Genomic DNA, 24369 nt, shown 5'->3' on the forward strand with positions numbered 1-24369 from the left:
CTCCCCAGTGTCTATCACCCAGTCACCCCATCCCTCCCACCCCACCCCCCACTCCAGCAACCCTCAGTTTGTTTCCTGAGATTAAGAATTCCTCATATCAGTGAGGTCATATGATACATGCCTTTCTCTGTTTGACTTATTTCAAAGATGCAGATTTTTATTCCATCCAGAGTCATGGATGCCTTGGGGAGGCAGTGGGCCCCCACTTTTGGGACTGAAAGGAAGCCTGGCTGAGGCCCCTGGGGCCCACAGCCACAACCATGATGCAGGGGCTAGAGAAACCACACGCTGGACAGACTGAAGAATAACAACAAACGGGAAAATAAATTTAAATAAAGACAAGGTTACGGGCTGGGTCCCTGACAGGCCTGGAACACACGTGGAATGGAGAATGAGGGTGATGGATAAAAACAAGGCCCAGATTAGCAGGAGAACGAGAACATCTCCCCTTCTCACTGCCCCTCCCCCCAATCCCTATAAGTAAACCCAGTATTCTGGAATATAGCTTTTTCTCCCTGTCATTTGCTTTCTTTTATTTATTTATTTGGTGATGTTTTCTCCTTGGGGAGGTGGGTAATTCTGTTTTCTTTTTTTCCTATGCCCCTCAAACAAATGAATCGTGTCATCTCCTGCCTGAAATAGGAATTAGCTCCTGCCAGATGTGTCCCCGTTCACCTTGCCTTACCTCCCTCCTCACCCTGCCCGCAGCCATGCTGGAGGTGGGAGACCCACCTGCTTGGTGGGACCAAACCTTGGAGAATGGGGGAGCTGTGGCTGCGAATGCAGAGCTCCCCAGAGCAAGCAAGAAGCACAGGATTGAGAGTTCAAGGCCAAGCTCTGTGACCCACTGGCTGTGTGACCTTGGGGAAGCCCCTTAACCCTCTCTGAGCCTTGACTGCCTCCTCTCTGAGGAAACACAATAATATACGTCTCTCTCAGGGTTGGGATAATAAAAACAATTAAAATTTAAAGAGTGCTTTTTATGGGCCAGGCACGGTTTCACATACACATATTAACTCACTGAATCCTCCTAACAGCTTTGTGAGGTAGGTCCTATTGTTGCGTTCATTTTGCACATAGGAAAACTGAACCAGAAAGGATAAATTAAGTCTCCTAAGGTTACACAGATCAAAAGTAGCACAGCAGGATTCGAACCCTGGCAGTCTGGCTTCAAAGTGCTCATTTTTTCACCATTCTGGCTGCTTCTCTCTTCCTAAATGGATGCTCCAGGTAGCACCAAATAAACAAGCACATGGGCAGGCTGGGAGAGGGCAGTGGGGGGATGAGGCCTACACTGGTGCCAGATCCCTCTGCCCAAAGTGGAGAGCAAAGGTGCCGGAACAAGTTTGGGGAAGGGAAGGTGGGGGGAGGAGGCCCACAGAGGGGCCAGATCCCTCTGCCCAAAGTAGGGAGCAGAGATGCAAGAGCAAGTTCGGGGAAGGGAGGAGGGGCCCACGTGGGGGGCAGGAGAGAAGTAGGAAGCTCAGGTGGCACCCTCCCCTTCCCACCCAGGTCCTCTTGGACCAAAAGGTTTGTAGTATCTTCACTGAGACCGACTGGCCCAACCCATGGTTTTCCCGAGGTGGACACTGAGGCAAAGAGTGGGGACGTGGCTTGCTTGGAATCGCTCTGTGGGTCAGAAGCAGAATGGGGGTGGAACATGGCTTTGGGGTTTTCTCTACCACTTCCCCTGGGCAGTTGGGGTAGGTCTGGTAGCAGAACCCTAGGGCCAGGGTTCAGAGTCCTGGGCCGATTCTGACTTGGGAGAGCCTCTGTCACAAAGACCAAAGGTGGCCACTCCTTGTCCTCCTGGGCAGAGTTCTGAAGGCGGTCTCCATTGGAATTTTCGGGTTTCATAATAAGGGGACTCGGGTTCTCTGGCTTCTTGCCACCCTGAGAGGAAAATGGTGAAACTGTAAGAGAGCCTCCAGCCAGATGCTGGAAAGCACCTGCTGGCTGGAACAGGTGGCTGAGGGGAAGGGGGCTTCCGTGCAGCTTTGCTACGTTTCCCTACTTCCAGCCTTGGCTCCCGACAGCCCATTTTCAACACAGCAATCAGAGGGCTCCTTAAGAAAGGTGACTCAGAGCATGTCACCCCCCTGGCTCCCCACCGGGCTTGCGGTAACAGAAAAAACGCCTTCCTGGGGCTGCAGGGCCTGGCCTGGCTCCCACTAATGCTGCTAACTAACTAACTAACTCCCACTAACTCACCTCCTCTCTCACTCCATCTCACCCCCCCCCCCCGACCCCGACCCATCTCTTTTCTGCTCCTTGAAAATACTCAGCCGGTTCCCTTTCAGGGGACCTATGCCCTTGGGGGGGTCCCCCAGCACCTGCTGCCAGAATGTGTTCCCTCTGCAGCTCCGTGTGGCTGCTTCCTCGACACCTCTTAACCTCAGCACTAAGGGCACCTGTTTTGGAAGGCCATCTGGAACTGCTGAGTCAAAAATCACCCCCCCAATGGCATCCCATCACTCACCCTGGTGGTTGACTTGTTGACACTCATTTCCACCTGTAGTGCAGTTGGTACCTATTCCTCCAGCTTCCCCGGTGGGATGAAACAGAAGCTCTTGGAGCCCAGGGACCACATCTTCAGCACTAATTCCTCAGTGGTGGGCGCATAGTAGGTGTGCAAGAATGTTCGTTGAGTGAATGCATACGTCATCCCCCAGCTATGTGAATTTCCACAGAGGCCCCCAGAAAGGCCTGGGGGGGTGCGCCAGCAAATTAATGAAGTCTGAAGGCCATTCTCAAATGATCCCAATCCCCAGAAATAGCCAGAACCGGGCAGTGGAGGCCTCTCCGGGGGATACTGGTGCCCCACTCCCCACTCCCCTGCAAAACTATTCTCAAGGACAGCAGCAAATAGGTTCTGGGAAGCTGTGGGTCAGAAATGAGACTGAAATGGAGTGGATCAAAGGCTCCCAGCTCCTGAGAAGAAAGGTACAGGGCGGGTGAGGGGTACTGCCAACGTTCAGCTCTCGGAGTCCACTGGGAGGGGTCGCACACAATGCCAAACAGTATTTAAAAACAAAGCCCTTTGCTGGCATTTGTAAAGCAGCCAGAGCATGGATGATCTACACTTGCTGCAGCAGCAGAGGCAGGATGCAGAGCACAGAGAATCTACTCGAAGGAGGAGAGTGGCTTTTAGGACAACTGAACAGAAACTTCCAACCATCCTAATAATGCCACCCCATGCAGATGGGAAAACATGACAGGCTAGCTCAGCTGTGGGCAGGACTGGGTGGGGAGGGCTGCAGGCTTGATCAGGAGAGGAAAAGCTGACCGAATTGGAGAAAACACACAAAGAACATGCTGCGGCCAAGGGCGTGGGTAAGGAATCTAAGTGGGCGAGTGTGCTGCTTATTTCTTGTGGCTTTCCAGAACACCGAGGAAGAGACAAGAGAACGCCCAGCAGCCAGGAGCAGGGGAATGAGGCTGCCACAGCCTTTAATTTGAAACTCAGAATTGAGCTCCACACCAAGGCTGACTCCTGGGGCCTTTGCCTTGAGATTTTTTTTTGTGATTTGCATTACAACCATCTATTTGCATCTCAACTGTCATGCAGTACAAATGGGCTCTTGGTGGTTTCAGCCCATCCTATCCTATCCTATTCAACCCTTCCTTCTCGGGCTTCTGTGAGTTTTCTGTAGCTGGGCAAAGGAGAAGAAATTACTCAGCAGGACTTGACAATGAGGATGGAGTCCTCGGGAGATAGAAAGGGCTTCTTTCTACCATTGTTGTCTTGAATTCTGCAGAGGCTGAGATTCAGCAAGAAACTGGGCAGAATCTTCCATCTGGAGGGGATGCCAGCATTGTCTAGTCTTTGTGAATTAGATTAGCATCCTTCTTGGGAATGATTGCCATAAAGTGCTAACTGAAAGGTTAAACTGCTTCCTCTTTCCCTTTCTGTTTTCCATCAGCACCCTCTGCTGCCCCACTGTGGACTTTTGGGGTCACCTTCTTATACAAACTCAGGGGGAACTGAGCTTTAGCCCAGGGGTACTGACTGAGGATTGAGTTTGGACAAAGCTCTGAGCCACCTCATGGCTACTTTTATCATTAAATCGTGCTTTAATTCAACCAGCACACATTTCTGCAGTGCCTCCCAAATGCCAGGCAGAGTGTGAGGCTCTGGGTTACACTGGCGAGCAAAAGCAGGCCTGCCCCTGCCTGTGAATTCCTCATTTTAATCCGTGAGACAGGTATGATTGAGATCATCACACTAACATCTGCAAAACCACAATAATGGTGAGTGCAAGGGAGAATCACATGTTCTCTAGACTCTGTGACAAAAAGATTTCACCTCTCCTCATGCTCCTTTCCCTCCTCCTAGTTTGCTCGATGAACACATTTTTCCACCACGCCTAGCAAATCCAGCCACCTTCACCCCAGACACGAATCCCAACACCTATCCTCCCCTCAGAAAGAGAACTGGAAGAAACAACTAATTTTTAAAATCTCCTTTTACAAAAGATGCCTGATTTCTCTTTGAGGTTCCCTGATTTTTCACAGAGTCTGGACATTGGCAACGTGGCTGAACTACTCCACTCTGGGAACGTGGGGCCTGACCCTTAGCACCCAAGACTGGGCCTTGGGATCATTTACCTCATCCAGATCTGGATCCCTCCAAAATTCTGGAGAGAAGAGATGGGAGACATTAAAAAAAACCCAACAACAACAAAAAAAACACCAGAGCAATTTAAAAAGCAATTTATTCCTCCGTCTTATTTAGGAATTGGCCCAGGACCACGTCTGGGATGGTTTGGGTGCAGCTCTACGGGGAGGCTGGACTGTGACCCAGAGGACCTCAGGGTGGGGAGTCTGGGCTTCTGGGCTGTCTTTTTTCATCGGTAGTTCTCTTTATACCCCACTGAGCCCTGGAGAAGCGGGGCCCTCTAGGGAGGAGCCAGCCCTTTACTGTCAGACTGGCCAACTCCCTGGGGCAAGCAGTGCAATGGTCCCCGGTAGCACCGGGCACCCGGTCCTCCACAGGCACGCTGACACCTTTCCCTGGGTGGGGAGCGACCACCAGAGGCAGGCTGGACCCAGACACCCCTCAGCCTCCCTGCAGACGCTGCGGACAGGCCTTCCAGCAAAGCAGGACTGAGCTAAACCCCAAGGGGTCAGGGTGGCCCTGAAATCCCCCAACCAGTGGTGGTGAGAAGGCCCTGGGGTTCTGGCCCTGCTGGTGGGGATGCTCCCTGGACCATCTGGTTAACATCTGGGTGTGTGGCAGGTACTGTGCTAAGTCCTACAGACTAAAGGCCTGATTTCCTTCTCTATCCCTTGTTGGCAAGCCCAATATGTAGCTCTTCCTCATATTCCCCAGCCTTCTAGCAGTGAGGTGGCGCCACGTCCCTAGTTCTGGGCAGTTCCGGGCAGCTCAGGATGAAGCACAGAAGAGCTGGTGCTTGCCCGCCTAGCTGCCCCCTCCCTCCTGCAGGGACAAATGTGACTCCGGAGCCTGTACCTGAGTGACTACAGAGTGGGGTCTCCCTGCCCACCTGTGCTGGATGAGTAGTAATAAATCTCTGAGCGACAGGTCATGATCCCTGGGTCCTGGGATCGAGCCCCACGTCTGGCTCCCTGCTCAGTGGAGAGCCTGCTTCTCCCTCTCTCTCTGCCTGCCTCTCTGCCTACTTGTGCCTTCTCTCTCTGTGTCAAATAAATAAATAAAATCTTTAAAAAATAAAAAAATAAAAAAAAAAATCTCTGAGCGAGAAATAAACCTCTGTTTCAGAGTTAATTTGTGACTGCAATAGAAATGGATACATTTTCACACAGATGAGCAAAGTAATGCTTAGAAAGGGTCCACGGCTCATCGAAGGTCGCAGAGATAGCAAGAATTGCAAGGCTGGATTGAACACAGGGCCCGGCTGATTCCAGAGCTTGGGCCACAAGCTGCCTCCCCTCTAGGTTGCCTCCAAAATCGAGCCCCAATTCCTCGGTTTGGCATTCAAGGCTCAAGGCCTGTGTCCCAGCCCAGCCTCGCACCAGCCCGCTATGCAAACCCTGCGTCCATCACACAGTACAGCCTGCTCCCTCCTCCTACTCACAGGTTCCTCTCTCTGGGCCTCTCTGTGGGCCACTGCCCAACCCGCCAGCCCCCCTGGCTGCTTTTCACCATCTGATTTGTGTCCCAAGACTCAGCCCTGGTCCCCCTTTCACCGTAGAGCTTTGGCTGGTCCTCTGGCCCCTTCTTCCCCCAACCTCGGCCGAGCTCTGGAGCCCTCTCTGCCCGTTGTCACTGGCCCGCACGCGGGGACCAGCGTTCTCTTGGACATTCGTCATAGCCTGAATCCAGACAGGGTACTTTCTCCCGAGGCTCTCACTCCCACAGCAGTGTCTAAAGGGGGTGCTATGCTCCAGGGGGATAAAAGATGACGCACTGGGGCATGAGAAAATGTTGGAGCTTGTTTTGATACCTTTTATCTCCACCTTTTAAACTTTCTACATTTTTGCATATGTTTTAAAAAGTACCTACTACCCTTGTGTAAACACACTTGGTCCCATGGGCTACACTCCCCCAAGGGACCAAATATAGCTCCTTGTAAACAGTAGGTGCTCAGTACATACTTTAGTTATCTCAGATAGGGATGGGATGACTTAGCAGGAGGTGGGGGCACGTGGCTGACGCACAGGCGCATGCGCGCACACACACAGTGGGACCGACCTGCCCTCGCAGACCTGCGTCCTTGGTGGGGGCAAGGGTTGGCTGGGGTGGACATGGACAGTGTGCAGCTAAGAGAAGCTGACAGGAGACGGTTGAATCATGGGAGGAGGGGCTCCTGGGCAGGTGTGTTGGTGGTTTGTTGAGCAGCCCGAGTAGAGAGGGGCAGGAGGTAGCGGGAAGCCAGGCCTGGAGCAAGGCCAGTGCGGGAGTCCCGCATTGTAAGGCGTAATTGCAGAGAAGCCCCACAGGCTGGAAAACCTAATGGAATTCCCGAGCAGAGTGGGCCAGGAGCAGCGGTAATAAATAGAAGTGCTATTAAGGATTGTGGCTGCTGACAGGCAGGGGAGAGACGGGACACGGGAGGGGTGGGGAGGAGGAAGGCTGAGAGGGTCTCCCCATCAGCATGGAAGCCTGTCCCATCCAGGCCTGGTGGGGCAAGGGCCCCATCCCAGAGCCTCCTCCCGCCTGTCCTTCTGGAGCTCTCCCTCACTTACGGCACATGTCCCTTCCTCTTAAGACTGGCCTCAGCCAGGCAGACCCTGTAGGGGGCTGCAGGCTTCCCAGACCCCCGGAGTCTCCTTGTGGCCTGGGATCCCCTTGAAAGCACTTATGCTGCTCACATGGAAAAGGAGGAGTCATTACTACACCAAAAGCAGAAATAAGACCTTTTTTTCCAAGGTCGTATTTATACAACAGCCCCCAACTTTTAAAATATCTATTTTTGGGGGGCACCTGGGTGGCTCAGTCATTAAGCGTCTGCCTTCAGCTTGGGTCATGATTCCAGCCAGGGTCCTGGGGTCGAGCCCCACATTGGGCTCCCTGCTCAGCGGGAAGACTGCTTCTCCCTCTCCCACTCCCACTCCCCTTGCTTGTGTTCCCTCTCTCGCTGTGTCTCTCTCTATATCAAAAAATAAATAAAATCTTTAAAAAAAAATAAAATATCTATTTTTTGGTACATGTTTTATAATGTACATACTAGATCAACAGGATGAGCATATCTTCCTAAATAAATCACTAAATGAAGAACTACACACCAGAAGTGTGTGCTCCAAGAGTTTTTGCGGGGGTGGGGGGTAGGCTGAGGATTAGAGACTGCTGATTTTTGCAGGGGAGGAAGGGCAGGAATGTTTGTTTCTATTTTATAGATGGGGACTTGGAAGCCCAGAGATACCTGGCATCTTTCCCAGGGTTGGACGGCTCAGGAAGGGCGGGGGTCTGGACAGGCCACGCGTCCCCGGAACTCACCTCGTCCTTGTCCACCACCTGGATGAAGAGGGGTAGGGCGAAGCCCACCTGTGCGAGCTCGGTGATGGCCACACTGTATTCAGAGCTGTTGAACTCCGGGGCATTGTCGTTGATGTCAATAACCAGGATGTTGAAGGCTGTGGTCACTGTGGCATCGGATGGAGTGCGGTCATCATTCAGTTCTGTGCCCTGCAGGGAGAGGACAAACACCCCAGAGATGAAGGCAGCCATAATCACAATATGATCATTTACCAAGACTTTCTCAATGGTAGGTCCTGTGCTTTATGTGAATGATCCCATCCCCTCACCACCATCCCGGGAAGAAGATTCTATCGTTAGCATCCCCATTTTACCTCTGAGGAAACTGAGGCTCAGAGAGGTTAAGTAACTTGCATAAGGACACACAGTCAGAGTAGGTGTCAAACTTAGGCAGTAGGATTCCAGAACCAAGGGGACGAGGTGGCATGGTGATGATAAGACAGATCTGGGGGCTCATCAAGGGGCAAAGGGAGACTATTCAATTTGGCAGATGATAAAACTGAGGTCAAGAATTTTTATGCTAGCAGGTAATCAAGACTGAATTTGGCATCTGCTATGGCCCAAACACTGTGCTAGGTACCATGAGGGTCTGTGTCAGACTCAGGGAAAAATCCTGAATGCCAAATCCTTGGGTGCCCTGTCTCTGCACCAGAGCCCACTGGCCCCCAAATACCCATTCCCAGGTCTCACTCAATTTTCTGAACCCAAATCTCTGGGCAGGAGGCCCAGGACTAGCTATCTTTTACCAGTGCCCCAGGAGATTTGGATTCACAGCCAAGTTTGGGAACTCACCCTCACATTTTATATAAAGGTGGAAGAACTGAGCTCGGGGTCCCGCAGATCTGTCTTACCATCTTATCTGTCTTATCAACACCACGCCACCTCGTCCCCTTGGTTCTGGAATCCTACTGCCTAAGTTTGACACCTACTCTGACGGTGTGTCCTTGTGCAAGTTACTTAACCTCTCTGAGCCTCAGTTTCCTCAAAGGTAAAATGGGGATGCTAACGATAAAATCTTCTTCCCGGGATGGTGGGGGTGGCCCTGGGGCCAGGCCACAGTTCTCTCCAACTGGAACTACATGCCTCCATAAGAAGCAAACAGAGAGGAAGGGAGGCAGAGAGGGGCCCCTGGCTTGGTGGCTTGATGCAGGGTAGGGAAGAGGCAGTGTGTTAGCCCCTCTCCCCTTGCCCCTACCTGGCCCAAGTGAGCACAAGGGGTGGTGACAGAGGAGCCAGATGACCAGGGAGGGCTAATCAACCTGTTGCTGTTGCAGCCTTCCCAAGGTCAAGGAGATCAATCAAGGGCCAGGCTGGGCTGCTCCATTCTCCTCAGGATACAAGGACCTCCTTCCCCAAGCCTTTCTCCTCAGGCCTCGTGCCCTCCCCCGCCTCAGTCGATGGGACGGGCTGAGAAGGACCCCTGTGGCCCAGGCAGAGTCCATACCCTAAATGGGTTTCGCAGGGAATGATGGCTCTGCAAATCAGAGATTTTAACTGAAGCCAGCCATCAGTGGCAGGGGATAGAGGGGCCAGAGGGTTGTGGCTCTGGCACACCTCCAGGGTAAGGACCCCAGGGTTTCCCCCTCTCCCCACTGTGCTACTGCTTCCTAACCAGGGACTAGCCCCAGGGGAGCTGTCAGAATTAGAAACGGGACAAACCCCAGAAACGGGGTCAGTATAAGAACTGAGCTGGCTGCAACAGAGAACTTGGAATCATAGGTAGCATTAAGGACCTCGGATGAGCACCTCCCATGTGCCCCCTCATTCCTCAAATGGGGATAAAAGTCCTAACCCTATGTAATTGTTGATAATGTCTGTGAGCTACCCAGCACCGGGCCCTGACTCGGCCTACGCCCTGGTAAGTGTGGTCCCTTCCTCACGGGGTCCCGCGCACGAGCCCCGGAACCGTGCAGGGCGAGAGGCCGGGGGCTTCCGCAGGGGTGCACTGCTGGAGGCTGGTAGCACAGTGTGGGCAGCCCTCCCCACGGGACGCAGCTGCCCACCACCTGGCTCTCACCTTCACGGTCAGGATGAAGCCGTGGCTGTACAGGGGGTTCTCCCGATCCAGTAGGCCGTTCAAGGTCAGCGCTCCGCTGATATAGTCCAGGGCGAAGATGCTGTTGGTATTCCCTGCAAGAGAGAGTACCATTCCAGGTATGCCTGCGGCCCAGGCCAGGTGGGCACGGGCTGCGGTCAGGGCTCCTCTCTGTGTGTTAAGGACGAATCAGTAACTTAACACGGATGCTGGCCCAAGGAGTAATGGGAAATGTTCTGGAAGACGCAGCCCATGCAGCAGACAGCACTGATTCACAGAGCAGAGGATGTTCTGCTCCTCCTCTGCTCCGTCTCTTGGAATGAGTCAAGGAGAAAGTCTTGGTTTGGCTTTGGTGAAAGCATCCCTCCAACACGTGCTTGTTTTCCTTTGTAACAGACAGAGAGCAGGCTTCAGGCTCGGAGGCTTCCAGAGGGAGTGGTACTCAGCTAGGACTCAATAACTGCTATGGTCTGAACGCTTGCTTCCCCCCAGAATTCACATGGTGACATCCAAAGCCACACAATGGTATTAGTAAGTGGGACCTTCGGGAGGTGCCTCGGTCACGAAGGTGGAACCTTCACGGATGGAATTAGTCTCTTATAAAAGAGGCCCCAAGGGATCCCATGCCCCTTTGACCATGTGAAGACACAGTGAGGGATCACTGTCTATGAACCAGGAAGAGGGCCCTTGCCTGACCATGCTGACACTCTTGATATTGAATTTCCCAGCCTCCAGAATTTTAGGAAATAAATTTCTGTTGTTTATAAGCCACACAGTCCCTGGTGTTCCGTTATAGCAAACCCGAATGGACTAAAGCAGAAACCTAGTTTGGTTTCCTTTGTGCTTATTTTTATGGTCATTTTCTATTCTATTCCATTCTATCCTATTCTAATTTTCTATTTAGTATAAAAGTTCCTTTTATAATAAATGTAAGTTAAAGACCTAAATCGATCTTAAGAATGAGCATTTATTTTAAGTACCTATTAAAACTTGAAGTACATATTTAAAGTACTGGCAAAAATCATACACAAGCAACACCAGCTCAGATGGAAGCTTCTGTGCCCACCCCTGTCTCCCATACCAACTTCACTTTATGCTTCCCCCTACAGGCATCCCATGTCCCCATAGCGGCTTCCCCAGCTTCCCCAAATCACCACGTCCATTCCTGCTTCCTCTTCTGGCTGTGTACACCTTCCTCTCTGGGCCTGCCCTCCCATCTCCCACCGAGTGCCAGTCTTCCTCTTGCTCCTCCACCTCCTCCAGGAAGGCGGCCCGACTTCTCGGACTGACCCTCCATGCTCACAGGCAGTAGCCACCGTACTGTTTGCTCTCCCATTGCTCCGTGTGTGTTCACGGGCTCTTCCTGGTCAGCCTGAAGCTGGGCGGCCCTTCATGACTGTCCCTCAGGGACCCTGGCCAGTGCTGGGCATCCAGTAGCAAGCAGGTTCCTGAAGGATCGCTGCTCCCGGCCCACCTGGGCCCCCACCCTTGTCCTTGTACCCTTCCCGCCAGGCTGTGAATTCACCTGGGCAAATCCCAATTCCACTCTTCTCTCTTCCTCATTAACCAGTTTGTTGGCTCATTCACATACTCACACGCTGCCATTCATTCGCAGAGTCAGCCATCTCTGGGGCCCTGTGCGTGGTGCTGTGGGGGATGCGGATGTCGGTCTATCAGGAAGCCTGGTAAGGGGGCTTCGACATGCGTGAGAACCAGCATCTCTGAGTTCACGTCAGGGAGAGACTGTTCACACATGGGAAGGCTCAAGGAAGGAGAGCATCACAGAGGAGGTGGCGTTAAATCCCTACACCACCATGTAGCAGCTATGTGACCTTGGGCAACTCACCTAACCCCTCTGGCTTGGTCTCCCCATCTGTAAAATGGGGATAATGGATCTACCTCATAAGGTCATGAAAATTAAATGAGTATGAAATATATAGACATATATACACACATGCGGACATGCACACGCACACACCCAGAACAGTTCCTGGCACAAAGTAAGTACTAAGTACTGCTGGGCCCTGGCCGATGGGCAGGAAGGACTGGGGAAGGGGATGGATGGACACTGATTCCACAGGCAGGAACTAATCAATACCCCGGCCTTCGACACACACAGGTGGAAGCTACTGTATCTCCCCCCAAGCCCCATGCCCCGGCTCTAAAGGGATCTGTGCACAGTTAGGGGCTCGTATCATCTCTTGGATCAACAAGGGAAAGCACAGAGTGGACACAATTTCGTCTTCTAACTTTAGACTTTGGGACGGGCTGTTCTCGGCTAACCCTCTGCTGGCTGGCAAGGCATCTGCCTCTACCTGGTTGGTAGCTGGAGGCTGTCCTCCCCTGTCCTCCGGGCCACTACAGGGGTTGGCTGACGCAGGGGAGAGACAGCTGATGCTTGCAGAGCCCGTTCAGGTCTCCCGTCACTCTCAGACTGTGGGCTTTGGGGACTCTGACGTGGGGCCTGGCCAGGGAGTGGACATCACTCCAGCCTCACCCATGCCCGGAGCTTCCTCCCATGGCCAGAGAGAGACCTGGACACCTTCCTGCTGAGTGGGTGTAGTGGGGAGGACAGGGCTGCAAGGAAGCATAGACATGCATGAAGGTAAGGGGGTGTCTTTTTGTTTAGCCAGGAATTCCGCTGCTGGGGAAGCAGGAGGATGGAGGCTTTCATCTGTGTGTCATTAGCTAATCCGTTCAACAATTACTGAGCTCCTATGATGTGCCAGAGACACATTCTAGCAGGGGATGCAGCCCTCAACCAGGTGTTCACATCACAGGGTGATCAGGGCTGAGGTGGGGTGAAGCATGGACATGACAGGGCCCTTTGGGGGCTGGGTCCTCTGAGTCCCTAAATGCTGAGCTGAAGGGCTGCCCTGAGGCAACACCGCCGAGCCTCCTGCCACCCATTACCCCCCCGACCAGTGTGGGCCCCACCTCCCCAGCCCCTAGGGCTAGCATCCCATCGTTCTGAATTTCCATATAAATTTATTCTTCCCAATAAAGGAAACTACCAAATGTTTAACTAAATGTGATTCAATTTTTATCTTTGTAAGATTTTTCCTATACATCATTCACAAACCAGAAGCCCCTTATTGAATGATGTGCTTTGGGTTTTGGCTTGAAACATGGGGTTATCAACCATGGCACACTCAGCTGGACCTCCCCACTCAGCACCTCTGCCCCAATGATGACCCTACTGCCCATCCCCAACCTGAAGTCTGTCTCCCACACATAAAATATCACTTCCCCGACCCAGGCATTTTTCTCCAACAAACGTGCAGGCAAATACCCTCCAACTGGTACACATTCAAATTCAGGGACCCTCCTCCAACACACACACGCGCACACACACACACACACACACACACACCCTTTTCCCATATCTACCTGTGTGGAGTTCACCTCTCAGCCTCCTGCCAAGTATGAATCACCAACTCCCAGGACCAACAGCCAGAAAGGGTTACACCCAGGGAGCTGACAGGACCACCTGAGTGAGCCACTGGCTCTGATGGTCTGTCACCATGGCAACAGCAGGACTCCTGGGATGCTGGTTCAGGCACGGGCAGGAGGTGAGTGGGCAGGAGGTGAGCCCTGAGCCCCAAGCAGAGAGGGCCAAGAGTAGGACTCTTTCCAAGACTGATGGACTGATTACATTACTCATTCATTTGAGTTCGTATTGAGCACCTACTGTGTGCAAGATGCTAGAGAATCAGTAGAGAAAAGCAGGCCAGGTTCATGTTTTCAGTTTTACAGTGAAGATCAACATTAACAATATAATCACGCTACTGAACACATAAGTAGGCTCCCTGAAGGAAAGCAACGTGGCATAGTGAGGTGGTTAAGATTATGCCCTCGGGAGGGCGACTGTATGGGTTCAGATAGCTCTGCCTGTTGCTGGCTGGCTGAGCTTGGTCGAGTTATGTAACATATCTGGATGACCTCAGTTTTCTAGTCTGTAAATTGGGGGTAACAATAGTCCTCACCACAGAGTGTTGTGGTGAGGATGGAAGGAGTGAATACAGCACCTGACACGTAGAAGTTCTCCACATAGGTCGGCTACCTGTGCTGGACTGAGATGATACCACTGTGGACCACCTGCTCCATGCCCACCCCCACCCACGCCTGTGACTGAGCCAACCCTGTCCTCTTGCCAGGAGGGCCTCACAACCAAAAGCCCATGTGTACAAGTTGGCAGCCCCAAGGCCAAGGCCAAGGCCCACAGGGCATCTCACCAGGGCTCTGGCCTCGGGGATGGGTCACCATTTCCTTGCTCTTCTCCCTTAGCTCCCCTCCTACCATCCTCCCTTCCCCGGGGGCTGTGGGCTTGGCAGCCACACAAACAAGTTTTTCTGCTACCCTGGAAGCTGATACCATGCTGTCAGCCCTCTGGTCTCCCAGACATTCTTTATCCAAGTCCCGTGGGGACTGGGGGGCCAGGGGAGGCTTACCCGGGACGCCTTTCACCTGTTCAGCCCCCATTGCTGAGCAGAAGGACAGCTGCTTCCCCTGGGTCGACAGGTGCTGTCCTAGGTGCGTGTGGATATACCTGGTAGGGGAGGGGTTCTGGGGTGGAGTGGGACTGCACCTCGGTGCCCTAAGGGCCCTGGGAACTGCTGACTTAAAGCATTCACAAAAGAGAAGAAGCGGGTCCCTATGGCCCTGCTGGTTCTCTTGGGGGCAGCCACCCCTTCTAGGAGCTCTAGGCACCCAGACCTCTTCAGATTCCCAAAGGAAAGGCCGGGGGGATGTGAATCGAGTCTGCGAAAGCATGAAAGGCTGCCAAGGGGGCATCCCAGCCTTCTTTCCCTTATTTAGGAAGAATAGTAGCTAGTACTCATCGAGAAGTTCCATGTGCCAGGGACCGACTGAAGCCGTTTGTGCAGCCATATTACTTACTCCTCACAATAACTTAGTAAGAACATAGCCATGTGAGGAAGCAGGTTCGGAGACGTCAAATAACTTGTCCAAGGTCACGTGGCTACCAAGTGGGCTGGCTTACATCTCTCTTTCTTGCCCCACGGGCATTGGCCCCGCACACCTTTGCACCCACTCTGCACTTGGCCCCAGGCTAAGGGACAAGCAGATGTGAAGACACAAGAGATCATCCTCCTACATAGAATGGAGTGGTAACAAAGTTGCTTTTTGCTCAGGAGGGAGTCCTAGGTAAAAACACCGTACTTTCTGGGAAGTTCTAGATCAATTCCTCCACGGCAGATCGAGGTAGCAGCAGAATGTCTACACGGTGATGTCCTCCAGGTGGTGGTGAGGAGTGCCCACAGTGGGGATGAGTGGGAAGGCAGGGCTGTGGGCAGGAGCTCTTAGCAACCCAGGTGTTGACACACACACGGTGCTGGCAAGGCTACTGCAGGGCAGACCTGTGGCTCCAGGGAGGATGAGCAGGAGAACACAGGGAGACAGGCAGTAGTCTGAGACGCAGGGGGACTCTGTAGAGTCCCAGGTGCCCCAAGGCAGGAGAAGAGGAAGTTCCGAGAAAGAGTGGTCAGTGGGTCAAGCAGGATCCAGAGAGAGGCTCAGGAGTAGGAAGATCCGGCAGAGGCCAGTGGTTGGATCTTCAGGTGCCCCCAGAGGTCAGACTGCAAGACCCTGCGGGCAGGTGGGGCACAGATGTGGGGATAGTGAGCAGGTGCAGACCTGTGGGCAGTCACACACAAGGAGAGCGGCAGAATGGCAGCTAGAGGGCGCAGCAGAGTCAAGCAAAGGGCTTCGGAGTTTTACAGCTGGTCAAAGGCAGAGGGGAGGAAGTGGGAGAAGAAGTGCACGGAGGGAGTGCGGAGGGGGGAGAAGGTCAGCCTTGGCAGACAGGAGGCGCAGCTCTCTCTTTGGGCCATGGGAGCTCGCCTTCCCACCTCCTTGTTCCTCCGGGGCTGACAGCCTCCCCCCATCCCAAGGCGCCCCTCCTCCTAGCTCCTGCCAAATCCCATCACTCGCACATCATGCCCCCTTGTTATCTCGCCCGGCAGCATCTTGACCCACAGCGAGCCAAGTCTGGGAGGAAAGCAGTTAGCGAGTGGCTGATGGTACAGGTGGGAATACAGGCATGACGTTCAATTGCTTTGTCTGCTCTGCTGGGCTAACAGCAACCCGGCCTGCTGCCCTCCAAGTTAAAGGAAAACCAATGGCTTCCACCCTGTTCCTTCCTGTTCTTAAGATCCACCTCCAGTGTCACAGGCCTCAGGAAGACAGTCCTGGGGGCCGTGGCATCTCGCACTCCTCTGAGCCCCAGGCTGGGCTGCGCGGTGGGGGCATCCCTGGTTCTCCCAGCAAGATCCAGGATGGCCTGGAGGAGAAGGGCCAGGGTCTCACATGTCTGTCCCCCGGGGCACTCAGAAGGACACCTGAGCAGTGATTAGGAAGGGTCACCGAGCACACACTGGGTGGGGGCATGCTCCAGGCTGGCCCTGCCCTGGGGCTGGCGAGGGGAGAAAAGAAGAAAAAGGCCATGCTTATGAGGAGCTCATGATCTGTGTGGGCTTCTGGGCTCAAACACCCTACTCCAATGTCAGTCCCTGAATGGAGGATGGGGGCTGCAGGGAGGTGTCTTGGGGGACGCTGACCCTCACCTGGCCTCTGACTTGCTCACCCTGCCCTCCTCAGGCCCAGGGTCAGGGGCCCTTCCCAGGGAAGAGAGCCGAACTGGGATTTGCACCCCCTTCTCTCCTGGGGTCTCTGTCTGGAGCCTGTTCGATCAACACCCAGGTGAAGACTGTCTACTGTGCATAAACTGGCAGGATGAACAGAGACCTCGGTGCCAGCAACAGATGTGCCACTTACCAGCTGTGAGACCGCCCGCAGACTGCTAATTCCTTGGAGCCAAACTCCTCATCTGTAACGTGCAGATAACAGCTCCCCCCTCACCAGGCCGGGTGAGGACCAGGCGTGATCATGTCAGGAGAGCCCCTATGGTAGTGCCTGGTGCACAGTAGGTGCACAGTTTGTTCCTGTTCCTTCTTCCCCTGCTAGGCCTGCCTCCGGAACGGAAGGATCAAACCGGGCCGTCCCCAGCTGTGGTGCAGCTCATCCAGAAAGAGCTGTGAGTGGGTCTCCCTACGACCAACATGATCGTGTCTGGCACTGTGCGGCGTTTTGCATGCCTATCTTTTTCAATTTTCACACCCCAACCCTAGGAGACAGATACTATCATACCCATTTTACAGATAAGGAGCCTGAGGCACAGAGCAGTTAAAAATCACTGGCCCTTAGTCATCCAGGTTGTGAGGGGTGCAATACGGAGTTAAACTCAGCTCTCATGAAGCTAAAGAGTTCAGGCCCACCCCCCACCCATGGGCCCTGGATTTTCCTTCCTCCCGTGCCAGCCCTAGCCCATGAGACAGCCAGCTGTATGTGTGCAGCTTTGGCCCCCGGGGTCCATGGGGCAGGCTGGCCTGCGGGCCCACCCCATCCCGTCTGACAGTATTGTTGCATGATGAAAACTGGGAGTCAGTCTGGGACACGGGCTTTGGGCAAGATGTCTTATGAATTAAAAATTGTTACTTAGCTGCCTGCTGACAAAAGGGGCTGGTGTCCTGGGTGGCCCCTGAGCTGGGCTGCATTCAACAGCTCTGGGATCAACATATGGCAACCGGTGGGTGTGGGTTACCTCGGCTCTCAACCAAGGGAGGGGACACAGGCTGAGAGCTTGCTGCCCCTCCGAAGGACCCTCGAGGAGGCCGGGGAGGGTGGGTGATTAGGCCTACCCCCTCTCCAAAGCTTCTCCAGAAGCCCCTAGAACCCTCTCCCTGCAGATCTCCGCGGGGTGCCTCATCTGCATTCAGGCCTCAGCTCCAGCATCACCGCCACTGAGGAGCCCTCCATAACCCCCCCACTGGCCCCACACGCCCCTCGCTCTCCACTCCGTTAGCTTGTTTTTTTTTTTTTCCTTCAAAGCACTTCTGCTTTCTGAACCTCTCTTTTCATCCATTTATGTGTTTGCTTATTATCTGTCTCCCCTCACTGCAACATAAGCTGCGGGAGAGTAAGGATCAGTTTCCCCAAATGACCAGCTGATGCACAGCAGGTGCTCAACAAATGTGTGAATGAACGGATGGACTGATGCAGGGATGCGGTTGGGGGGGCAGTCTGAGGTTCGTGTCAAAGGCAGGACTGCATGCTACTGGCGTGACTTGTAACGTCACGCATCACAGAGACCATAATGCTCCGGGGCTCTGAGGAGGGATCAGCCAATTAGCCATTCCAACCGGGCGATCGTCTGCTCCTGATGCCCCCGCACTGGTACGTCTGCCCGAGCTGAGTGCATCTCGGTTAATTACGGTTACTGCCGTCCCATCGGGGAAAGACAATCCTTGAGTCCCCTCAGGTAGGTGTGAATGGCAGTCTGCTTGCCTTGCAGACGTTTCACAGAACGGCAGGTTTCATCAAGCTCCCTTAAACCAACAAACGATGACCTCTCCTAATAAGACCACAGACTGGACTCTGATTAATTTGCTAATAACTGGCTCCAAAGCGTGACACATTAACCCGAGTAGCCAAGGACAGTCAAACTGATTATGGTAGGGTTGCCAAGGGTCACAAAACGGCCCTCTGGCTCACAGCAGCGCCTGGCTCGCTGCACCACAGGGGGCCCCAGGCAGGTGGCCTCCATCCGGTGCTCTGAGGACACTTCAATGCGGATCCGCAAAACAGCACCAGGGGTTATAGCCGGGATCAGAATCTCCCCCATTTCCTGAAAAACCCTTTCTCTTCAACCCCACGTGCCCACAGGGGCAGCTGCTACCATGGCCGCTGATTAATAAAGAAAATTAGGAACACCCTAAGTGTCCAACAACAGGGATTAGTTAAATAAGTTAACATACGAGATTCGGCCAGTGGCTAAAAATAATGTTGCAAAAGAGAAGTTTGTGACTTGCAACGATGGATGTTTAAGACGTGTTTGTTGCTTTAAAAGGAGTCACCAAATAGCATAGTTCCATCAGATGCTTCCTATTGTTTAAGAATATATGCTTAGAGAGAGGAATGAAATGCTTACAAGATGTTCACCAAGGTTAACTTTAAGTGGGGATACTAGAGCAGGGTTCCTCCGTCTCAGTGGTGGTGACACGGGGTTGGAAGTCTGTTGTTGTGGGGGCTGCTCTCGGCCCTGCGGGACAACAGGCCTGTTGGTGATGTCCACGTGTCAGGCCAGGTTCTAAGCACTTCACATCTATCTATCCATGTCTGAAGACATTTCCGAATGTCCCCGGGAAGGCAGGAAGGCCTGTTGGTGATGTCCACGTGTCAGGCCAGGTTCTAAGCACTTCACATCTATCTATCCACGTCTGAAGACATTTCCGAATGTCCCCGGGAAGGCAGGAAGGCCTGTTGGTGATGTCCACGTGTCAGGCCAGGTTCTAAGCACTTCGAATGCATCTATCCATTAAGCTTCCGTGGGCAGGGCGTCATCATCTTCATCAATCTCATTATTAGTGTCATTCCCATTTAACAGGTGAGAAGACCAAGGCACAGGAAGACTAAGTGATTTGCTCGAAGTCACCCTACTGGTAAGTGGTGCAGTCAGTGCCCCAGGCCAGGCTGATGGACTCCAGAGCCTGTAAAGCTTAGGGCACACGCCGGGCAGCCCCCAAGGGCTATGTGTGAGCTCACTGGATTCTCAGAATGCCCTGTGAGGCCGGCACAACTACCCCAATGATTAGATTAGGAGATCAAGGCTCAGTCAGGGAAGTGCCCCCTTCAAGGACTCATGGTAACTTAGCGACCATGCTGGGATTAGAACTGGGGTCAGTCGGGTCTCAAATGTCCCTCACAGCTGCCGTTGTCTCTCCTGTGTGGGTCTGGAGACTGGCCAACGACGATGAGCAAGGTGGGGAGAGGGAGAGCAGAGGGCTGTGGATCTCCCAGGAATCCACCTGCTTGTTTGTCCTGAACCTGGTTGCCTCCAGGGCCTGTGGCAGGTGGGCCCAGAACACCCATTCCTCCCCTCACCTGAGGCCCCTTCTCCGGCCGAGGGCGGGTGCCAGGGTGTGCCGGGGCGCTTGGCTATGTTCCCCAGAGGGCTGCCTGTTGTGTCCGCGGCTGGGCCCGGCCCACATAACTCACCCAAGGCTTGGCACTCAAGAGGGCGTCAGGGCTCTGAGAGATTTATGGGCTCTGATAAAGCCACCTCAGTCCTCGAATAAGGAGCCTGTGATATTTGATGATCTGAAAGGCCTTGTCCCGGAGTGGGAGTGCGAGGGGGAAGGAGGAGGGGAGACGCTTAAGAAAACAAAGAGGACAGTGACCAGATGCCCAAGGAGATGGAAGCGGGAGGGGTGTGTTCGTGCTGTCTGTCATTTTGCAGGCCCTCACCCTGTCCTCCAGCACCTCTGCACTGACCCAGCAGTGGGACGTGGGAAAGACAGGTGCAGAGAAGGGCCTGCTTACGGAGCGGGGGCCCCAGAGACCGCCTACTACACTACCGAGCCTCTAGGTGCCAAGCACAGGTCAGGGACATGGGTAATGTCCTCAGGTGCCCACCATCCAATGGGGAAGATGGGTCCCTGGGAGAAGGACAAAGCCCTATGTAAAAAGAAGCTAGCTGGGGACTTGCCATGAAGTCAGGGACTGGATTCATGCTTGTGGGCTTGTGGGCCTCTCTGAGCCTCAGTTTCCTTACTGTGGATGAGAATAACTGTCCTGTTCACAGGGCTGTCTGGAGGTTCAATGAGATAAGGGACCTGAAAAGGCTTTACAAACTGTGACGTCCTGAACCTAAGTCAGATATGAGTCAAGGCTGATGATCCAAGCATCTAGGGCAGGTGGAATCAAGCAGTGCCTGGAGCTGGATGACGTTAGGCAGAAAAGATTGTGAGAAGGGGGGGGGGCAGGGTGGGGTGCCAGGCCAGCTGCAGGCGCATACCGGAGTTTGCAGAATGAGGCGGCATGGCGTCCCTGAACCTTCCCTTCCAATCCTATATCCCAGGGTCTAACCTCATCCTCTAAATGTCACTTGTTCTGTTCCTTGTCTTGTCATTGCCACGATCGTGTGGGAGGAAACTCGGGCATCAGAGAGCCCTGAGTTGGAATCCGGGCTCCGCTACTTCCAGCCACTTTGGGCGAGCGACATCGCCCATCTGAGCCTCAGCTTCCTCACCTGCCAGCCAGAGACAGTAACAGAATTTGCCTCCTCGGGTTGCTGGGAGGATTGACGGAGCCCACGAGCATGAGGCTGGCTCGGAGCAGGGCTCCCTGAGTCGCCGAATCCTCCAGTCTCTCCTGCCACTTCCCCTCCGTGGCTGCTGATCCCGACAGTCCCCCAGCTGCCCCCCTCCCTCCGGCCCCAAGTACTGCAAGTTCTGGAGTGAATGACTTTCAAATCTGGGAAGGAGAACCCATCACACACACCTTGAGCTGGGTAATTTATGAATCAAATTGTGCTCCGTCAGGGCTCTGCGGCCCAGAAATAGATGTGGTCGGATGAGGTTCAGGGAGCCAGGCTCAGACACAGTTATCTTCATACAAACTGGCCACCCGCGGGCAGAACCGGCCTGGATGACTGACCTTGAGGGGCTCCCTGGGGGTCTGCGGAGACCCCCTCAGCCAGGCCCCTGCTCCGAATCCTGCAGAGAGGACAGAGATCTGCCTGGCACTCAGGAGGAGAGCTGGTGACCCTGGGCAAGTTACTTAACCTCTCTGGGCCTCAGGGTCCTCCGTTGTTTAAAAAAGATGGGCTTTCCTTTGGCACTGGTTTTTCAAATGTCTTTGCTTTGGTAGCAAATCCTTTCGTTAGACAAAATGTTGCACAAAACCCCAGTATAGAAAACAGTCGAGAACAGAGCTAGCTGCCCTGGCTGAGGTCGATGATGGGGGGAGGTGACGGCGTCCAGCATATTCTGTACATTCCTTGCCCACAGAGGGGTCCCAAGGGATGGGTTGCGGGCTTGGGGCCTCGGGGAACTTGGAAGTCCCCGTGGACTCTTTCAGTTTTAAGATTCCATCGTTGTCTATGACTGCACACCCCAGGATGCACAGGGCCTGCCATTAGGCCGTCTAGGTCATCCTAGGACCAAGAGACGCTGACCAGACAGGTGAAGTTCTTGAAGATCAGAGGATTGACGTCTTCATCCGGATCTGATCTTTTTGAAAGGGGTAGGTGTTGTAGTGCCTAAGACCACTCCCCTCAAGCTGTGTGACCATGAGCAAGTTAACTACCCTCTCTGGGCTTTAGTTCCCTTGGCTGTAAAAGGGGAGGGATAATACTTATCTCATAGAACTGATGTGAATGCAAAAGCTGGAAATGCATCTATTTAGTTCAGCACAGTGCCCAGCATATAGTAAGTACTCAGTAAATATTAGCTGTTGCTATAAATTCTTTCGAAGGAAGGACACTTGGCACTTGGTACATTTTATCTTGCTTAATCCTCATAGGAGCCCCACTGACTAGTAAACTGATGTGAGAGGCTAATTTGTCTCAAGTCATATGGCTGGTAAGTGGTTGAACTAAAATCTGAACCCACAGCCTTTAATGCCAAAGCCTGTGTTCTCTCTCCCACTCCTCCCTAGAAACATTGCTTCTAGAAGGCCCTACCAGGAAAGCCCCAGACTGTGCCAGGCATAGTTTCCCAATGATGGAGGGTTTTCCAGCCTCTGGTCAGTGACTCAGAGTGTAACATCAAAGCAGATATTTCTGGTCAGGGAAAGACTGGGGTTAACAACTACCAATTTAGCTAAGTACAAAACCCACCCAACAATGTGGAAAGCATAAAAAAATCTTGCGTTCTACTGAAAATGGGTCAGAAATCATTATGTTCATAAGAAAAGATGGCGAATTTGTCCTACGGGGTAGGAGCCCACCAATACGAAAACAAGAAGGTCAGGTTTTCCCAGAGGGTATCTCTGGGAACTCTGATGCATAGGATATAAGAAAAGCCAACTTTTAAAAAGTTCTGTGGTCAAGAAAATTTCAGAAACACTGAGCAGGTATCTTCACTGAAAGACTTGTCAGAGCCTTTAATGTGCTAATGTGCATTGTGACCTGCCAGAAGGAGGATGTTGTAATACAGCATCTCTCCAACTTATTGGCCACAGAAGCCTTTCTCCAAAACTCTCTTGAGAGGTGGTGTGGGAAACCTAATGAAGAAAGTGAAGGTGTAAAATGGGCTGCTTCCACAGTTACCCTCCTGTGGGGTCTCTGAGCACACAAGTTAGATGTGTCCAGAGTCAGAGAGGGAAAATGGAAGAGTGCTTAGAGGCCCATCAGGTTCGAACTTCTTCATCTCCCCTGTGGAGCTGGGGGGCAGGGATGGGGAGGATCTTGGCCAATATTACATGGCAAGTTAGACGTGGAGCTGGGTCTGCTGGGTCAACCTCAAGTCTGGTTCAAGTCTGGGTGCGTGACTGGGCCACGGTCAGATGTGGATTCCCCCATGGTCAGATGTGGGTCCCGGGCCAGTGGTGGGTCCCCTGGAAGCTTTGGGGACCACACTTATAAAAAGAAATGAGCTCTCACTGTGGACAATTTCAAACATACACAAAGGTAGAGATAAGAGCACAATGAAGCCCTATCTACCCATCACCTAGAGTCAACCATCGTCAACATTTCGTCCATCATTTTTAAAACTCTCCCTCCCAACAGTTTCTAGAGTCATTACAGCAAATTTCAGTTCATCCTTAAAGACTGTCTACATCTCTGATAAGGACTTCTGAAGTGCACACTAAACAAAATAAAGGATTCCTAACGTCACTTGAGACAAAGTCCATCTTCAAGCAGGGACACCCCTCCTTTTGAAGCCACATTAAGATTAGAAGCTTTAACACTTTCTACTCAGTCCTCAGACAGCAAGCCTCCGGGTTTATTGAAAATGAAAGAAAAGGTGTTGCCAACATGGTAAAAGTTTCATTTTCCAACCAAGGACAAAAAAAAAAGAGCAAAAAAACTCAGAAGCAAATAGGGCAAAACGCCAACCAGCGTCATCTGGATGGTGAACATGGGGCTGGGGGGCGGGGGTTGTATCGGGTTCTGTACTCTTCTAAATATGTAACATTTCACATTTGCCAGCGATCCTGGCCCTGCTTCTCTGACGAAGGCCAGGGTCCTGGACAGGGCTGCGGTGGGGGAGACGGGTGGCCATTTCATCCCAGCAGCCCAGCCTCCAGAAAGCCCTCATCCTCCCTGCTCCAGTGTCAGTCCTAGATGTCACATTGTGTCCCCAGGTCCTGGCCCGGCGCCCCACACCGAGTGGGTGTTCGGAATGCTTGATGAGTGAGCCTGGCCAGACAGGGAGGGTGTCCCGAGATGTTCCCGTCCCCTTGGCTCACACAGGCAGGAGCTTCTGCTGAGCAAGCGGGAAATGGGAGAAAGAGAGACATCCTTGCCTTTTTGGCCAAGGAGGAGGGTCAACAACCAAAATCTCCACAAAGA

General features: G+C 53.0%; 1 protein-coding gene across 1 annotated transcript in view; it reads right to left on the reverse strand.

Annotated features, from left to right (window-relative positions):
* Positions 1-24369, reverse strand: part of LOC115937841 (cadherin-23-like) — a 277920-nt gene that overhangs the window by 93780 nt on the left and 159771 nt on the right. Inside the window, exons 9-10 of the mRNA XM_081823095.1 lie at positions 9978-10090; positions 7922-8110 (exon numbers count right to left, since the gene is read on the reverse strand). Coding sequence (XP_081679221.1) covers positions 7922-8110; positions 9978-10090 — 302 coding nt within the window. The remainder of the gene's footprint in view (positions 1-7921; positions 8111-9977; positions 10091-24369) is intronic.

Source organism: Leptonychotes weddellii, chromosome 6 (genome assembly GCF_054177405.1).
Source record: "Leptonychotes weddellii isolate Sample4059 chromosome 6, ASM5417740v2, whole genome shotgun sequence".
Lineage (NCBI taxonomy): Eukaryota > Metazoa > Chordata > Mammalia > Carnivora > Phocidae > Leptonychotes > Leptonychotes weddellii.